The sequence below is a fragment of the Sitophilus oryzae genome, unplaced genomic scaffold (assembly GCF_002938485.1).
Source record: "Sitophilus oryzae breed Bouriz unplaced genomic scaffold, Soryzae_2.0 scaffold_1576_pilon_pilon, whole genome shotgun sequence".
Taxonomy (NCBI): Eukaryota; Metazoa; Arthropoda; class Insecta; order Coleoptera; family Curculionidae; genus Sitophilus; species Sitophilus oryzae.
Window position 1 is genome coordinate 2,948,153 of NW_022146254.1, and position 20,329 is coordinate 2,968,481.

Below are 20,329 nucleotides of genomic sequence, written 5' to 3' on the forward strand. Positions count from 1 at the left end.
TCTCACTGGTGAAAATAATGTTTAATAATACCCTTGTTTATGTAAAGGATAATACCTTTGTTTAAGGATAATGCTGAGTTGCTAATTGACCAGCTAATTCGTCCACAGATAATTCGTCTATGGATTACTTAAATACTCTAGTAATCTTCAAAGTCATAGGCGTACTAAAAATAAATAAAACAATTTTATTAATAATTGTAACATAATACTTGAAAAGGACTATAGGCTGTACGTAAAAATGTTATACTCCTATTATGCAAATATATATATATATATATGTAATATAATTAAATCATTTTTATAGAAAATGTAGAACAGTTATTATCAAACTGCAAATATTAATTGTTGAAAAAATAGATAAGGGGTGTACATAGAAACAAGTTATTTTAATGATATCTCTTTATTTTGGTGATGTAACAGAACAATAATTAATGAATATTTAAGGCACCAGTTTTACATGTTACAATACTACTAAAAGTACAAATGTCATAGAAAATACGCTTTATAATTAAGGATCTTTAGGTTTAAGACAGCTTTTCTAGATAACCTCATAAAAGGAAGTCTCCATTTTAGAAATACGCAGAAACGGGATGAAGCCTTTTAATCAGGTTACCTATTGACAGGCACAAAATGCGTTAATTATATTACCTTTTAAATGTTATCATTAACTAACTACTGTAACATATAAAACAAATTAAATATTTGTCAGTATCGAGAGTTTAGGTAGAAATCCGTAGCTAACTTTGTAGCCAATACATTGTATACTAAAATGTACTTATCACTTACTTAGACTTTAGGCTTCTTTATTGCAAAAAATAAACTTTACACATATAAATTAAACTGAATAAAACAAAAAAAAACGCCTTCGATAAAATATGACAAACATAAACTACTTCGTTATATAAATTATTTTTCCTTAAACCCAACTTAATAAAAAGAAAATAAACCGATTATACTTTTTACGCAATCGGTTAGTTTGAAAGCTTGGACATAATAAAAAAGGACTAAAATAGAACATTATGTACAAAAAAATACAGGATTAAAATAATGTTATACTGACTCTTGGGATGGGTGACTTTTCTTCATGGGCTGGGGAGACATCTGAAAAAATAATTTCTCTAATTAATGAATAGCTATCATATTTCATTACATAAAATTAAATATTTTCTGCAAAAATGTATATTAAATTAAAAAATTCTCCTTATACAGAGTGTCCCAATATTCCGGGAATATAGAACTACTACGCATTTTTGAAAGCAAAATTGCTGTCCTCCATTCGAGAATTTCAGGTTCCACAGCTTTACGCCGTGGGCTACTCGAGAACGGTTGAACTAAAAGGAGCTGTGCACGATAGTCTGGTGCCTCCATATAGCGCGGAACAGTTCTGAACTTTATGACTCAATTGAATGGAGTGAGAGTATCGCGATCTTGAACAGTTCAGAGCTGCACAACTGCGTGAATGGAGGACAGTAAATAAGGTCATTGGACACAATTTACCTATATACAAAAGTGCTTGGTTTGTCCGTTAGGGGGCATAAAACTTTAAAAAAATTAACATATTTTGTTAATCTTTAACTAGTTTGGTTAGGTTAGGTTAGGTTTAAGATATTATTTTTGGTATCGGGAATGTTGAATTGATTATATATATAGATCTTTTTTTAACTCGTTAATTATAATTTTCACCATTTTGCTACATTTTTTTGTCACAAAAATTAGGCACAGTCAAAACAATGTCAATCACATATCGCAATATCTCCTTATAAACTTTTCATTACAAAAAATATCTTTGAATAATTAACAAATGCCGTGAGAAAGACAATATTTGAACAGAAACATTGATAATATATGATTCTGTATTCTGTATAGTATTTTATCTAAAATAAACAGTTTAATTTCTATGAAATTAGTTCCTTCGGTATATAGATTATGGAAATACTGGAAAATCTTTATTACTTAATGTGGTGAAATGTAAATGTTTTTTATCGAAAACCGAAACAAATATAAAATTAATCAAGAATATAAAACTATAGAAAAAAATAATTGAAATACGTTTATAATTTAAGCCGATTAAGCGTTAGGCCGTGCACATACGGGTCGTCTCAAACTCGAAGCGGAAGCATCCCGAACTCCTACATAAATAATACTAGGTCCACGAACGGGTCGTTTGGCGGTCGACGCGAAGTCGAAGTGATCGATACTACACCATCGACACGAAAAACGGGCACGTAAAATTTTATTATTATTTAGTATTTTAAAGTTTTGTATATCGTGGAAATTATGTGGAAAAGATACACCTAGATGGCAAAATGATTTTTAAATTCCTTGCTTTGTTAACATACTCCACAAGGTGTTTCAAACTTTCACCAAAATATCAACATTTTGTTTTCCCTCGTATAATTGACAGGCGGAAACTTTTAATTTTAATTTAGAAAGAGATACTAAAAAGTCAAATCATTTAGGGTGTATTCCGTTGCTTACCTTGGTTATGGTTTTATGTTCCGTTTCTATCGGTTTCCTGAAAGTTTTTTTATTACGGAACACGGTTCCTGAAAAATTCGGTTATAACTGTCACCAAACTAACCAGCGCGAGAAGGCTGGTTTTGTTTGTCAATCAATGTCATTTATGTGACAGAAATCAAGCAAGTATTGGAAGTTCGAGTGAAATTCTGATTTAATTTCTAAAATTTGTAATATTTTGTATTTACATCCAAAAGCAATGGAGGTAGGCAGTAAAGGTAAATAAATTTCATTAACTAAATAGAATTACTTTTTAGGACCAATTTAACTTATCATGCAGCCATTGTTTCTTAAAGTCAGGAACATTTAAAGAAAACATGAAAAACAAGACAAGTAATCGTGAATGTTTTGTAAGCTATAAAAATATAAATATTGATTAGATTTGTTTATTTATTATTGATCTGCTTTAATATGGACCTGCAAACCTTTACTTGAGCTGTCTAACGAGTTTAACAGTTTATTAATAAAGTACTTTTCAATATTAAACTCCATTGAAAAAAAGAAGCAAACGTAAAAGCGGAGAATAGGTACATTAAAAATGCATAAAAGATAAATTCTATAATAGAGGTATTGAAATTTAGAAAACGTCAACATTTGACGTTTCCAGTATTTTACCAAACCGTTCCGTATCAAACCGATGTTTTTCAGGAACCGCTCTTTACCGTAGTTTACCGGTCTGGTTCGCCTGGTTTTGCAACGGGACTTAGCTCCAAATTGCTTAAAAAATCATCAAAATCGGCCAACTAGAACAAAATATATTAAACGTAAAAATAAATCAAAATTTTAAGGTGCCCGTTTTTCGTGAGTGTATTATTTACATACGAAGGTAGAACGGAGGGGGATTCGCTTGGAGTGCGAGACGCTTCAGCGGACGCTCTTAAATTGGTACCAAGTAATTAAGTACCAACTTGGAGTTAAAATCTAAAGAGAATAAAAGGCGATTGAACATTGGCTACACTACCTCCTTAAACGTGTAAAGTAGTATAAACGCATAGAATGTAGAATGTTTAGGAGGGGAGTTAATCACCGCGACCTTATAGATCTATTGTGTGTTCCCCTTACTTGAGTTATAACGAGTTATAACTATAAATATATAAAATAAACGCATATGAAAGCCTAAAATTATAATTAAGAGAATATAAACCCAAACTATTTTTCCAGATGTAGTATATTTATCAAAGATTTTTACTCTTACTTCAGAATATTAACTCCATAAGTTCCATGGTTCTACATCAATATTAACAATCACCCATGCGTTACTTGTGTTTACATTTATCATTAACAGTTCACTACAACCAACGTTCTCTATTATTAGGACTTTAGGACCACTCTTTTACACAAAATATTATAGCGAAGTGAACCAAAATACAACTATAGTCTATCCAACGGAAGGATCCTTGACAGTGACAGTTGTTTCTGTCATTTTAAATCATAGGTAAATCGTATTTTTCTCTAAAAGGATTCCAACAGGACAGACTATTATATCAAGGAGTGTTGTCTCAAAAGTAAATGTCCACAACCCAATGTTAGATGGAATGAATCCATTTATCTTTAGACAAAAATATCCTGTACTGAAGTTTCATTTGAGCAGTCTATTATCGGCATGAAACTAACCCAATTCAGTTGTGTTCTGGATACGTTCTTGCCAAGATCCGAATGTCTATGGATGGCGGCTGTGGTGGTATACGTCTCAGGCTTATCGCTTCTCTCGGAAAGGCTTCTGTGCTTGGTGGGAATATCGCGTAGAGTGACATCGATGCCTTCTAGCCGTGCTCCCTCCGTTCTGAGACTACTCAGAACCGGAGACGTGTGCGGAGACATTAAAGACGGCATGTCGACGTTGCCCGTCGAATTGATGTATATGCTGGTGGTATATACAGGACGTTTGGTTGAGATTTCTGAAGTTGACCTGAAAATGAATTTAAAATTGAAATTGCCATAATGAATAAAGTCATGTTGGAACCACTCTATTGATGCGCTAGTTTCTAAATTTAACTTCTGTAACATGTCTCGAAAACCATTTTCTAAAAAACGTAAGTAACGTTCACCGGTCAACGTATCCTCGAAAATGTATGGCCAATAAAAGTTGAACCAATAATCCTACATGCTTTTCTTCTTTTGAAAAATTTACATGTACAATTTTTGTTTATTTTAATTTAAAAAGTTTAGATGTGACAGTTTCACATTTCTAAAAGCAACGACTATTGAATTTATTTCTATGGCTAAGTGAAAAAAATGGCGCTTTTTATGAAGTAATGGCCAACTATGGTCTCCATTTAAAAAAGCATGTTTGTGTTATATGTCAAAAATGACATAGGGCACAGTCTCATTAAGGATGTGATTATTTACAACTTTTATCAGAACACTTTTTGTCTAAAATAGATTATAATTAGTGATGGGATAACTCAAGCAAAAATTCGCTCGAGTACTATGAATGAGCGATGCAAGTGACGAGTACCAAGCGACGAACGCAAGCGATCGTAGAATGAAATAAATTGAAATCCGATTTTAATGTGACATACTCGATAAAAAGCCGAGCGAATTTTCTACATACATTGCAGGTAGCAAATTTATACGACGTTATCCGTTGCGTATCTGAAGGACAAAATTTTACGACCTACATCGACAATGCTTTGAAATAAACTAAATCAAGCAATCAAGCGAATCGCTTGCTACTTGCTGTTCATCACCGAAATATGTGCCCAGCGCACGCAACTTGTTTTAAAAACCGTATTTTTAAAAACGAGCGATATTTCGCTCGAGTGATCGCTCGATTATTGCAATCGCTTGAAACTCGAGTACTCGATTATTGAAATTAATCGGTTTTTCCCATCACTAATTATAATGGAATTAGGGAAATTTTTTAAAATAGCCTAAATTTGTTTTAGGAATATCTAGTAAGTCATGAACTTTTTCAAGAATCTGAAAGGCGCATATTTATAATCACACAAAACTGCAATTCTTTTCCTTTTAACCTACTCTCTATCTTCAGTAGTTTCCGAGATACCCATAGAGAACATACCCGTAGAAAACCAACCCTTAGTTATGCTTAGTAAAAAAGCAACTTTTTTACACTACGGAGGAAACCATTTACATAAAGATCTAAAATTTCAGTGTTTAATAGTAAACCGGGAGGATAACTCAAAAGGTACAAGGATATTTTCCATGAAAACTTAAAGAGGATAAGCATGCAGAATCAATGGGAGGAAGCAGCGCACAATAGAACACAATGGAGAAGAATTGTAAACTCAGTTAACAACGACAACCAAAAAGTAAAGAGGCAACAAGGTAATGAGATTTTTGAATGTCTGGAGTGCGGTTTCAGTCACAGAAAAGCTTATGAAAGAAAACGCCTTGCGTAGCCATCTTCTGATTTCTGATGCGTGTCGAATACTCGTCAATAATGACAATGATAATGATGATTATAATTATAATGATTTCAAACTTACCTGTTAAGGTTCAAACTCAAAGTCGGTGAATTCCTCGAATTCTCGGCAACTTTAATTTCTAACGACTTTCTACTGCTGTACAACGTGTTCTGACTATTTCTCAGTGCCACTACCTCATCCGTTTTACTTTCTTTTTTACTTTCTCCATCTTTTTCAGGTACTTTACCGTCATCCTTTATAGAAACCGTCTTTTCGGGCTGTTTAACAAGTTTCGGCGGTATAAACCTGGGCATTCTCGTCACCCAATGGTCGTTCCCCGAACTGACCGAGCTGGTACTGGCCGCGGAACTGGTATTCGAACTGGAATTAACGTAGTGTCCGTTCCGTCTCTGATAGAAGAGGATATACGCGCTGTTGTTCACGAGGAGAGGGCTGACATCGTTGACGTCTTTGTTTAAATTCACAACTTTGGCATCGTCGAACATGTACCAGTTCTGATCGTAGAGATTTTTACAAGCGGCCGTATAGTGACCTGTTTCTAAATCGGTGCCGTGATGGTAGCAGACTGCGTACAGGTCGTACATATTATCGTTTGAATGGGACTGTTTTCTGGTACGTTTCCACGACGACCAGCCGTTGTTCATGTTCATGATGCTGTCGTTATCGGTGATACTGTTTTGCGTGGCGGAACTGGTACTTCTTTTACTGGCTAGATGGGGCGACATGTCGAATCCGTACACGGGAAAATCGACCATGGTAGTGAGTTTGGTGGAGTTACCTCCTCTAACTGCTTGCCTAAAAATAAAAATAAAAATATTATTATTTTAAACTTAAAGTAGTATTAGGGTTAGCGTATAGAGTAGTGATGGGATAACTCGAGCGAAAATTCGCTCGAGTACTCGATCATTGATATAACCGACATCGCTCGATTATGAACGAGCGACGAAAGCGATCCTATCGAGCGAATTTGCTACATACATACATAGATTGCAGATTGGCAATATTTTATCAGTATTTTTGGTAAAATATCTTCAAACAACAGACTGTTCTTTTGATTGGGACTGCATTGTTAATTATAGGACTATACGACGTTATCTGTTACGTAACTGTGTGACAAAATTTTACCACCTATATTGACAAGGCTTCAATGCATGATAAAGCGAAACAACTCGTCGCTGGTCGCTTTCCACTATCATCGAAAAATATGCGCGAAATTTACTCGAATGATCGCCCGATTATTGAAATCGCTAGAAACTCGAGTACTCGATTATTAAAATTCATCGGTTTTTCCCATTACTAGTACAGAGATACCGATCAATCGATGATAATGTGTGTACGCGTCGACTACGTAGCGAAGTGTGTAATTTATTAAACACTGATATAATTATTCTTCACCAGGGTTGTTATGTTTTAAAGTTTTAGACATGTTAGAATCTTTGTTTTAAAGAAATGTTTGGTGTGTAGGTGTTTTTTTTTCAACAAAAACAAGAAAAGCTCTTTCCCTCAACTATTTAATAAAGAAACAAAGCAGTCACTTCAACCTAATATTGTCTAGGGCAACGGCCCAGCTACGTCGGAACACCGGTTTCCATTAGAACACAGAAGTTAAGCGACGTAAGGCGATAGTAGTGGATGGACGGGTGACCGGTTCGAAACTGTATCGTGCTGTTGTCCAAAAAAAAGGCAAAAGTGTAAAATCTATTAACACACACTGCTCATTCACGCCGGCTCGAGGCCGGATGAGATGGGATATCTATCTCGTGAGTAAGAGTTGACTTAGACACTTGCCAAGTCGGTAGGCCATTGACCATGATATGGCCGAGGACAGCGGTTCGGATTCCGCGTAAACAAAGTCGGCCCCGTCCAGATTAGCCCTGGCAGCAAAAAGGAAACGTTCACTGAAATCTTTACTTTACTTTAATATTGTCTAAATTTTATAACAGAACTAATAACATACACGGTACTTTAGTCACTTAAACCTATTTTCCTATGCTATAATAAACCTATTATAATATGCTACAACTTGGACGAGTACCCTAAAAATGGAAACAAGATTTGCCACACACTTTGAATAAAAAGACCATACATATTATAGATAGATAGATAGATAGATATTCATTTATTTGTTCCGATTAACAAAAGTTACAAGAGCCCGCAGGCATGGAACATTGTAAAAATAGCAAAAAAACAAAACTTAAGACTTAATATAAAACACACATAAATACACTTAAATAAGGAAAAAAATTAGAATAACACTCGACAACAAAAAATATAAAATGTATGTTTCGAAAATCATTGTTCAGTTTAAATAATAGTCTTTCTAACCGTACTATATATATATATATATATATATATATATATATATAGTATATACTATACTACAGTAGTAGCAACTAATTCAAAAGTCCCACTACATTACAATTACTACAAACAATAAACATGCTCACTAAAAAGTGAGATATGCCAATCGGAAAAAAAATCGGCCAAACTATAATATCCCTTTTTGATTAAATAATCTCTTAGTACAGTTCTAATCTTTCCATGAGACATGGCCTGCAACTCTTCGGGGAAACTATTAAATATTTTTATAATCGAATACTCAGCATTCTTTTGTATATAAGTAAAATTACATTTCCCAGGTATAAGATATATCTATTTCTGGTATCATACCTGTGATCACTAACAAAGCCTGCAAAAAGATCTCTCTTACCGATCACAAACATATAGGCATCGTAAACATACATGCCTGTCAGCGTCAATATACCCTTCTCTACAAAAACACTTGCAACTTTCTAAACGGCTCATCCTAAATATATTACAAATACATCTTTTTTTGTAGCAGAAAGATTCTACCTATATCAGTACAATTTCCCCAAATTACCGCGCCATATCTCATTTTAGATTGCACAAAAGCATAATAAGCTGTCAATGCAGCTTCTTCGCCCACATTCTCCGAGACAATCCTCAAAGCAAAGCCGTGTCTTGATACCCCCTTTGCAACACCATCAACGTGCGTTTTCCAATCCAATCTGCTGTCAAAGACAACACCAAGCAGAGAAACGTTCTTAGTTGTAATAATTTCATCATTTTTATATTGAAGTGTAAACGCATTATCTGCTCTGTTACCAAAAGCTACAGATGCGTTTTCGATGTATTCATAGATAAACCCATTGACTAAAAATATTCTACCAATACATCACATGTTCTTTTAATTTTAACTCTCATTAATTCTGCATTCACTGCATCAAAGATCAGCGTAGTGTCATCGGTATAGAGAGTTGTATGTTCTCTCGTTATATTAGGTAGCTCGTTCGTATAAATTATATACAATAATGGCCCCAAGATTGAACCCTGAGGGACACCTTTTATTACTTTGGTTTTATTCGACACTATAACTCTACCCTGACTGTCATATTCAAAAACCTGCTGGGTTCTATTAACTAAATAAGATTCTATTAGACCCAACGCCATACCCCGGATGCCATACCTATCCAGAACCCGGCATAGTATTTTATGGTTTACACAATCGAACGCCTTTGATAGATCAATACACATCGCTACAGTTAGCTTTGTTTCATTCAATGATTATATTTACCCAACATACTTCTTAATTTTGCAAACATTACTTCTTAATTTTGCATGCAATCTACACTTTATCCTTTAAAACATGTTTTAAACATAATCCCGACTTAGGAGTTAAAATCGTATTTAAAACAACAAAACCGTTTTAAACAATAAAAACACTTGTTCTGTTTAAAACTAAACAAAAAAGCTTTTTAAGCCCTCTTTTTCGCATTTAAAAAAGGAAGAATATTGAGTAGATATGGTAGGTATTATAGGAGCCTGCCTGTGCGAGTCTGCCAAAAAATGACAGGGGCTTCAAATTATCTGTGAATGAAAATGGCAGTCAGTGTCAGGTGACACTATCACATAGATAAAGGAAATAAATTTAGATTGGAATGCCCGTCAAAATCTTGGGTCGCGACCGTTGTACGCGATCTGGCGCTGCCATACGGTTGCTAAGAACAACCGCAAACAAAAATAGAAATAAATCTCTCTTGTCCACATCTCTTGTCAAAGTCAGAATTTTCAAAAATTATAATATCTTTCAAAATCTAAACCGCTCTCATTGTAAAATTTCCGAAAAGTGTTTAAAGCGTCCATTTTCAAAGAATTATTGTTATCTTGTGAGTTTAATTTAAGTTTTATTTACTCATACCCGTGATAATTGTGAAAAAGTGACATTAAGTTGAACATTAAAAGTGACATTAAAAAGCTGTGCTGTGAACTGCATAAACCATCGTGGATCGTGGTATAACGTCGGTTTCCAATGTTTCATAGGTATTTCATACATGTCCTATTATATAAAATAAAGTTTCTTGTATGCAACACAATGTATTTTATTTATAAACTTAAAAGATAATAATAATAAATTTGAATAAACAATATTTGGCGATATAATTCCGGAAAAAGCTGAACCGCTCCGAAAGCTTTGGGTCGCGACCGTTGCAAGAATAGCGCCAAATAGTGTTTACATTGTCCTTATGAGCACTGTCCAATCTAAACTTGTTTCATTTATCTATGCACTATCATTTATTTTCTACTTGGATAGATTTTATTGAAAATATATTTTGCGTATCTTAAAACTTTTTGCATATTTATATGACAAATATTAATCTTTTTAATACAGGTTTTCTGCCAATTTTTGATAAATGACATTTAGAGGTTAATCCCATAAAATGTATTAATCAAGGTTATATTTTTTTTTTCTATTTAGAACAAGTAACAAAGGAAAAAAATCAATATTACAACTGGCATTTCTAAATTTGCTATTTGCAAACTGTTGAATTAAATAAGAACGTGGAAAAAAATTGTGAATGGATTTTCTATAATTATAAAAACAAGTAACGCTGGCGTCGATATGCGTGTTTTATTTAATATTTTATTGGCGATTTGCGTGCGATAAGAAACATTTACACAGGCCCATAAAAAGCTACTTATCGATGAAAACGTGTCCTATGACAGTATATGTCCCGTATGAGCAACATAAAAAACATTTATAAAAAAAATATTTATAGAAATAACACACAAAGAAAAACTTACTGTCTGAACCTCTTAAAATGTACAATTAGTATATCTGGTAAAGACCACACGTCTAACGTTTTCACAACAGGCTGGTATTGTTGGCAACGAGGACACCTCCAAGCATCAGTCAGCGTTTCGGCTTCAGTATAATCTCTCAAGCATTCTTCTAACGTCAAAGGAGCACCACCTGAAATAAATATATTGTATTAAATATCTATAGTATAATTTGTTTTACGACTTAAGATGGTGAGGTACAGACGATGATAACAAAAAAGACAGATGACATCCATACCAATCCATTTATTTCATTAAAGAAAGGTTCTAATATTTTGTAAGTTAACTATGGATGGGTTTATATACCGATCTAGTAATCGAAACTGCGTGGTCTGGATTTTACCGTGTAAAGCTTGATTTTCATGGATCCGTTGTCCGACGATACGTTGATACGATATTAATTTTATTGGTAGAATTTAAAGACTTTGATTGGTTAGAAAATAACGCAGTTTTTAAATTTATTGCATTTTCATGCCTCCGTTTATCAGATATACGTTGGTGTCATTTTATATTTTCGTTTCCATAACGATTTTGCTATTTTACTTATATTTTTATTAAGGGTAGATTAAATTTGTCAAAAAAGTGTCAAAACGTCCGTTATCGTATGAACGGGTCCGTTGACAGGCTGAAGTAAAATATTTACGGATGAAAAGTGGCGCGAAAACGTTATGACCAATCAGAGCACTGTCGGACCATCGTATCAACGTATAACGGATGCATGAAAATCAAGCTTAAGCAGTGATGTCGACAGCTTTAATGGAAAATCAAATGTATAAAAAGAGATAAAAGTAGGGTTGATATATTCCTTGTATGCGGTATTGCCGGATTTTGCATCAAAATTCAAACCGAACAAATAGGTGTCTATAAAAAATGTTGCATCTAGGGTTGGAACTTTATTTTTCACAATTCATTTTACTACATTTTACTACAGCTGTAATAGATTACATTTTTTAGCTTAGATATATTATCTTCATTTCACTAGTATACATGCAAGTTTTTAAAATAGTTTATTTTTTCTACACACATTTCCCTACAAACATAAAAACTGGCAACACTGTATGCGGCTTTTTATTTTATCTCTCTGTCTGTCAACCGGTCATTTATATTTATCTCTGTCGTATGCATTAAAATACAGACCACGCAGATGAAGTAATCAGAGCTAGTATAAATCCATCACGCGTCGCGCAGACGATGAACTCGACTTAAGGTTTTTGAAATTTGTCAAACTCTGGCCAAATTAAAGGTTTTTATGATTTGTGTAAAATTATGTCAAATATTCAGACTTATGGAAAATGAAAAATATTTGCGACAATGATTTTGTGAGTTTTTTGAGTTTGTGTTATTACATGTGTTTTTTTAAAGTTAAGTAAAGGAATAATCGAAAGAAAAGTAAGTATAAGTAGTAAGGTTGTATTAGCCACCAATAAAGTTTGTACTAAAGGCTGACAAAGGTTAGTTTGGGTCGAGATTTCCGTATGTCAGAAGAGTACAATGCTTTTATAATGTACCGAACAAAGAGAGAACAAACAGTACAAACGTTGCCAAACGTATGAAATAAATCCAGAAATTGTGGACATTGTTAAGAGATGTGGAAGGGGACATAGCAGATTCGTCGAGGTCGATCCAACAATCAGTACTTAAAATTCTAGGGAAGGGTGTATATGATACGTTCAGCTTCACAATTTAATTACGTCTCGTGATACTTTGTTTATTTAGTAACGAGTCGTTGGAATTTTCGCTATAGCTTATAAATTTTTAAGTGCAAGTTAGAAATACTTGCACTTTTGGTAAAAATAAGTGGAACTGAGTTGGTGTTCGACAGTGGTCGCGCCATTAGGACTCTGAATTCAAAAATCTATATCTCGAAATTCATTAGAAATAATTTTATTTACTTTACTTGATAGGAAAAGGCGTACCGGAGAAATGTGACAACGCCGCAACAGCACACCGTCGCATTTCTCTCGCTCCGACTTAATAAGATCCCTAGGCGATTTGCTTCCACACATGTAAATACCGACCCAATAGTATATAATCTCGTATATGGGACTAAAAACTGGAGTAACTACAAAATAAAGACCAAACCACACGACAGGTAAATAATAATAGCTTTTAATACTGTAGAAGAGATAAGGTCATAAGGTACTGGTTTATAAAAATAAGATTACAATTATGAGTCTAACGAGTCTCAAAAATCTTAAGTCGAGTTCATACGCATACATAATCATACCACAGACTCCAATAATATTGAAATATGATCTGTCATTTTTGAAATGAACCAATAAAACTGGTTAAAAACAACAAGAGATGATGCATGTCGGATTTTTAATATAAATCCATCCATAGTTAACTTAAATATTAGAAACATTTTAGTGAAATAAATGGATTGGTATGGACGTCATCTGCCTTTTTTTCTGCCATCGTCTGTCAAAAATCTTACTTGAGTCGTAAGACAGAGGCAAACAGATACTCTATATCTGTATTCTTACTATGAAACCTACCTTGTAAAGCTTGCGCCCTGAGCACCTTTACGCTGGTGTGTTCCTCCACTGAGTCGCTTTCATCAGCTATTATCATTCTTTTGGCACATTCCATCCATTCTAAAACGAGCTTAACGTGTGGTGGGCCGCTGTCATCGCTGCACAGAGCTAAAGCCTGGTCTATAGCTTCCATGAAGAGAGGATGTTCCAAGTCGGGTTCCAGATAGCAGGGCGGTTCCGGCTCGTTCCACGCTGGGTCGGATATTCGCATTTTAAACACCTAAAACAAGTTGAATTATCTATCTAAATTGCAGGGTGCAAATATTTAAATCAAGAGATTTTTTTTATTTTAATCAAGAATTTAAATTAAAAAAAACTTATAATAAATTGAAAAATAACTAGTTGTAAAATATTTTCCTATAAAGATATAAAAAATTACTCCTATAACGAATACATATACCCTACATGCTCAACATTGCCATCTCAGAAACTACGATAGATACGAATTCGGTTAAATGGGACAAAAGTTGCGTAATTGGAAGTCTGACAAACACCTATGAGGAAAACTCAGGTATCTTGATTAGTTTCGGATTTATGCCAAAAAAAAAATGAAAATAATACGTTTATTTTAAATGACAATATCTTTAGAACTATTGTATGTATTGCAACGTAAGTTGGTAGTTTTATATTTTTGACCTTGGTCAATTAAATGCCGTTTTCAGAAAATTTTTGAAACAAGTTTTTGTTTTCTTACGGCCATTTTAAATTTTATCCTATTAGATAGAGCAAGAAATAATCAATACGATGGTGTCTAATTTTTATTCATTATTATGTAAATTCACTAAAAATATGAGATTTTTTAAAAATTCGCTCAAAAGATCAAGTCTGCCTTGGAAATCCAATTGACATTTTATATGACAACAAGTTAATTTTTGTTTACTCTATTAAGGGTTAAATCTGGACAAAAAAAAATTATAGTAGATAGTGTAAAGTGTATTAACAGTCAGCAATATGTTCACAAGTGAGGAAACACGAGATAGTATAATGTTTACTTAAAAAATAACAGAAATTCCGATATGGCATGCGCAAGTTATAGGACATTGTATCCTGAAAGGACATAGCCTCATCGTACTATCACAGATTATAAACTTTGTTTTTTCTTTATTGTTTTTCGTGGTTCCAATTTTCGGAATCGGGCACTAGTTAGGTTACTAGTTTGCGCACATAGCACGCCCACTTATGGCCTCTAAAATTATGCACAGGGCCTGACCGGCACAGTTATTAGAGGTATCAGAAAACCGAATAGCGTCATGCAGTATTGACGCGTACCTTATCATGGTTACGATATGCGCGAGTCAATTTTTAACGCAACACCCGCTAATAACGTTACTGCCTGACGTAATTTGCGGATCAATTACACCAAGCGCTATTTCTAAATAAAGTTTAAAAATTGCTTAAATGGGCATGTGCGGGTATTTGACAACCGGGGCCGGCCGGCGAGATCTTTTATTTTAGGTTATGTTTGAATTGTTTTGAATTATTACTTTAGTTTTATTAGGTAATTTAATATTTAAGTAGCTGGGATTAGTTTTAATTAAATAAATATGGCCCAAAATATGGATTCCACCTCTTCCAATATTAAAGAACCTATAAAGAGGCTTAGGTTTACAGCAGATGACGACTTAGCCCTTCTAAGAGAATTTGTTGCTTGTTGTCCTAAACCCACTGGCAGACGTTCAACAATAAAGCACTGGAAATAAGCACTTTAGCCCTTTAGTTTTAAAATACCTAGTAAACAAAACAATTTCAAAGTTTTAAATTCAAAGTTAGGTTAAGTTTAAATAGCGGACGCGACGCGAACAGAATTCTTTCCGATCCGATAACTATAAATGAAGAGAGTTAATCTTGTAAAGGAAATAACATCTGGCCTTATTAACGTCCATGCACGCTATTCGGTTTAGCGATATCTCCCTATTACGCTGTTTATTGTTATTTTACGCGAGTTTATTTTTGCGTACAGAAAATTTTACTCGTTTGCACATCGTCATAAAAAACAATTTTCGTACCACGAATTAGGGATAAGATTTTTATCTGTATACATATAGTATACCTAATCTGTGGTACTATTTTCGCAAGGATTTCAAAAAATTTAGCAGTTGCTGGTAGCTTTAAAAACAAGTGGGCAATATTTTAAAAGACTTAATGATATTAATGTGCTAGCTCAGACTGAAATTAATCCGGAACCCTCTAGCCGTAAAATAAGTCGCGAGTGTTGTATAAGTGATTCTTATGTAGGGAAAATTATCAAAAAACCTAAATATCACAACTTTAAATTTAAATGTGTACCAAATTTACATTTTTTTGCATGCTTGTGATCACGAGAGAACATTACAATTTCGCAAATGGTTTCGGTAAAGTGTTAAAGAGAGCCCCCTTTTTTCTAGAAAAATAATATGGACGGATGAATGTTTATTTACAAATTCTGATACACTTAACAGAAAAAAAATCACATTATTATGCATAAGAAAATCCCCATATAATTAGAGAAACCAGACCACAAATAAGATATTCTTTGAACGTGTTCTCGACAATATAATTTTAGGTTCTGTATTGAACTCTACTATACAATTTTTGTGCGTCCAGATTTGACACTTAATAGAATAAACAAAAAACAACTTGCTTTCATATAAAATGTCAAATGGATTTCCAAGGCAGATCTTTTGAGGCAATTTTTAAAAATCTAATTTTTTAGGGAATTTACATAATAATGAATAAAAATTAGATACCACCGTATAGATTATTTTTTGCTCTATCTAATAGGAAATATCTAAAAATTCAAAATGGCGGCCATAAGAAAACCAAAACTTGACTGTTGTGCGAAATCTAGAAGGCTTAGAAATTTTCTGAAAACGGCATTTAATTGACCGAGGTCAAAACTTTAAATAAAAAACTACCAACTTACGTTGCAATAGATAAAATAGTTCTGAAAATATTCTGATTTAAAATAAACGTATTATTTTCTTTTTTTTTACATAAATCCGAAACTAATCAGGATACCGGGGTTTTCTTCATAGGTGTTTGTCAAACTTTTAATGACGCAACTTTGGTCCCATTTAACCGAATTCGTATCTCTCGTAATTTCTGAGATGCCAATGTTGAGCACTGAAATTGTCACCACCCTGTATATAATATGTTTTTCATTGTTTGAAGGTGTAATGTATGTAGGTATGTAAATGGATTAGTCACGAGAAATTTTACTGGCAATTTAAGGTGGAAAGTAATATTTTGCAATGTTATATTTTTCACATAAATAGTATGGGTAGAAATATACTGTTTATTATTGGTTTCAACTATAAATACTAAAGTATAAGCTTGTCTAGTGTATGTAAAAAAATACAGCAACACAAACGTATACAACAAATTATGAAACATAATCTTTCCCAGAACACTGATAATTTACATTGATTACAAAGTTAAAAAATGTTGTAAAGACTTAAAATTATTAAAATAATTGCATCACAGATATATACCATATGCATCTCCTGATAAGATATTATGAATAATGCAGGTGGAATGTATATTTCATATATTTTCTTTCTGAAGTATTAAATATAGTATTTTAAGATTATCTAATTAATTATTAATAATATACAAAGCTCTATATTATATTTATGTTATTACTTGCGGATTTATTTGATTTTTCTTTTTTGTTTCATTATTTTACGATTTATTGCACTTGAATAATAATATCGTGTAATCATAAATAAATATACTTAAGCAGGTCATACAGTTACATATCGATTTGATAGTGTAATGTTTTACATTTTAAAATAAATAAATAATGCCTTCAGGTGTATTTACCTCTTAAAAATTGAGCGGAGCCGTTTGGTTAAGTTATATAAAAATACGGTGTATACTCATATACAGTGTACCATCGAAAACGTTCCGCAAGACATAACGGCCAGGATATTTTTTTTTTATTCAGAAAATCCAAAAACACGTCAATTTTGTTTGTGAGGGGGACAACTTTTGCCCCATAAATGATTGCAAAATCTTCAACCCTCTAAGCGGGGGTGTCATCCCCCAACTTTTTTCAAATGGGAAGGGGGGTCAAGTGGCACCGCAATGAAAAGAGCTCTCTATTCTCTATATTTCCCCGATTCGTTTTTGAAAATCGGTCGAGTCATTGAGAAAATATGAAGGATTGAAATTTGAAAAGTTTATTTAAACATTTATCAGAATTCCTTCGACCAATTTGCTGTTTTTTCTTATTATTTCTAGATGTTTACGCATTTTTTCACTTGCCACAAGGTTGAACGATCAGGTGCGGTCTCAATATCTTTAAACTGACCTACAATAGAATTTCCCAAAAAAACCAGCCCGCGACGATCAAAATCGTCTTCGTTGAGTTCTTGTACCAACTGAATTTTGTACGGGCGGAACTTGTGTTTTTTTAATATCGTTTGGACACTTGTACGATTCACGCCGGTCGCGGTCTCATTGGCTAATTTTCTTTTACTCAGCGTACTACCCATGGCAACTTGGCCCAATACGAATACCTCCATAGCTTCATTTACTACAGGATTTTCCCTCTGCCTCTTTTTATTCATAACGGAACCAGTTTCGTGAAATTTTGCTACTAAATCGCGAACAATTTTGCCATAAAGGTGTTTGTCAGGATGGCGTTCATTGAATATCTGCGCAAACCGATTGCCACATTCATTATTTTTAAAATAAAGTTCGATTATATACACTTTTTCTGCAAGTGAGTACACCATAATTGTTAAAAAGTTCAACGATATTGAGAAGAACTTCAACGCACAAGTCACAGAACAGCTATCTAGCAACTACCGCACCTGATCGTTCAAGCTTGTGGCAAGTGAAAAAATGCGTAAACATCTAGAAATAATAAGAAAAAACAGCAAATTGGTCGAAGGAATTTATCCTTATCATTTAGTCTGATAAATGTTTAAATAAACTTTTCAAATTTCAATCCTTCATATTTTCTCAATGACTCGACCTATTTTCAAAAACGAAGCGGGGAAATATAGAGAATAGAAAGCTCTTTTCATTGCGGTGCCACTTGACCCCCCTTCCCATTTGAAAAAAGTTGGGGGATGACACCCCCGCTTAGAGGGTTGAAGATTTTACAATCATTTTTGGGGCAAAAGTTGTCCCCCTCACAAACAAAACTGACGTGTTTTTGGATTTTCTGAAAAAAAAATTACCCTGGCCGTTATGCCTTGCGGAACGTTTTCGATGGGCCACCCTGTATATATGTATGTATGTAGTCTGAGTTATTTATTTAATTTCAACAAAAATTAAAACACCAATAGAAATATGTAGTGATTGGAGATCTATATTTAATCTGTCGCCTGGAATCAAAAAATAAATATAAGAGACATAAAATATGTGAGATTAAATAGAATATGAAATGACATCAAACATATGACTGGATCTTAGTAGGCATCTCAAATAGAGATTTTTACAATGAAAAATTATTGTAATTAAAGAACTCAATATCATGGCTTGCTTAATTATTATATTTACTTCTTATAATGTATTTGAACTACTGCAGTTTAGTTTAACTGAGCCATCAAAACCCAAATCACTCGGGCAATAATAATATCAAAATCAATGTCATTGCACCCAGCTAAATAACTTTTCGTACATACTTTTAAGTACAGTTCATACCTAATAAACTTTTAGTCACGTGATTAAGCTTGACCGGCACAGCGTTGCCCACTTTTATATATTTTCTTTTAATCAAAATATTTGATGAATCTGATGTTTGAAAAAATGTCATAAATATAAAAAGTTATGAATATACCATGTAGTTTTACACTTAAAGTTAAGATATCTGGATAAGTAGTTAACGGCTCATATTTATATGTATAGTCTAAGATAAATTTGCTATTGTATGTTATACCACAGTTTAAAGAATATAAATATATCAGTTGGCCCACTCTTCGCCTGTATCAAAATTCCTCCCGCCGCTCCCCTCCTGTCTTGTAGACTTGGGTCAGTCTACATCCGTTGCTCGACGTGTACACAGCGTTCCAAGTTTATTTTAGTTTCGTTTTCGGTCCGACGCATAGAGTGAACCAAAAATAGTGTTTTAGTTGTTTTGTTCGAATTGTGAATAAAATGTCTACTAGAAATATTTGTGCAGTGGATGGTTGTGAAAGTAGAATGATAGACAATATATCGTTCTTTAGGTGCCCAAAAGATGAAGGAAGGTATATGTTTATATAGTATGGGATATTAAGAATATAATAATTAAAGTATTAGACATATTAAGTATATTATAATTATGGAAACCCAACTATGAATAAATTGTTTTAAAAATATACATATAAATTAAGAAAAGATTTTACTCGAAATATGCACAAAATATTTATTTTTAACAATTAGTTTATTGTTTTAGTAGATATTTTAGAGTAGTCGTAGATACTTTACTATTATGTTTTGGATTTTCCAGTATTTACCAGTTGGCAAAGTGCATATTAAATTATTTTTTAAGATATTTGCATTTTTTTAAATAGCATGTTTTGCTTTTTAGATGTTTGTATTTAACTTTAACTACCTACCTGGAAAGTCCAAATTTTATCGTCAGGTAATAAAAATACGTGCATACAACTTGTTCTGCTATTGACAAGTTTTTTAGAGTTTTTACTAAATTTTATGCAACAGTAAATATAACAATTGACGAGCACATGGGAAAAACGATGAGTATCCAGAAATGATAAATGTTCAGGAAAACGTTTTTTTAATTCAAATTACGCATGGACTTTTATATCGTTTTCC

At 33.3% G+C, this 20,329-nt stretch overlaps 1 protein-coding gene across 1 annotated transcript in view; it reads right to left on the reverse strand.

Annotated features, from left to right (window-relative positions):
* Positions 1-381: 381 nt before the first annotated feature.
* Positions 382-20,329, reverse strand: part of LOC115879449 (ubiquitin carboxyl-terminal hydrolase 31) — an 89,460-nt gene continuing 69,512 nt past the window's right edge. The window contains exons 6-10 of the mRNA XM_030896284.1: positions 13,544-13,802; positions 11,010-11,178; positions 5,967-6,701; positions 4,132-4,426; positions 382-1,101 (exon numbers count right to left, since the gene is read on the reverse strand). Coding sequence (XP_030752144.1) covers positions 1,051-1,101; positions 4,132-4,426; positions 5,967-6,701; positions 11,010-11,178; positions 13,544-13,802 — 1,509 coding nt within the window. The 3' untranslated portion in view covers positions 382-1,050. The remainder of the gene's footprint in view (positions 1,102-4,131; positions 4,427-5,966; positions 6,702-11,009; positions 11,179-13,543; positions 13,803-20,329) is intronic.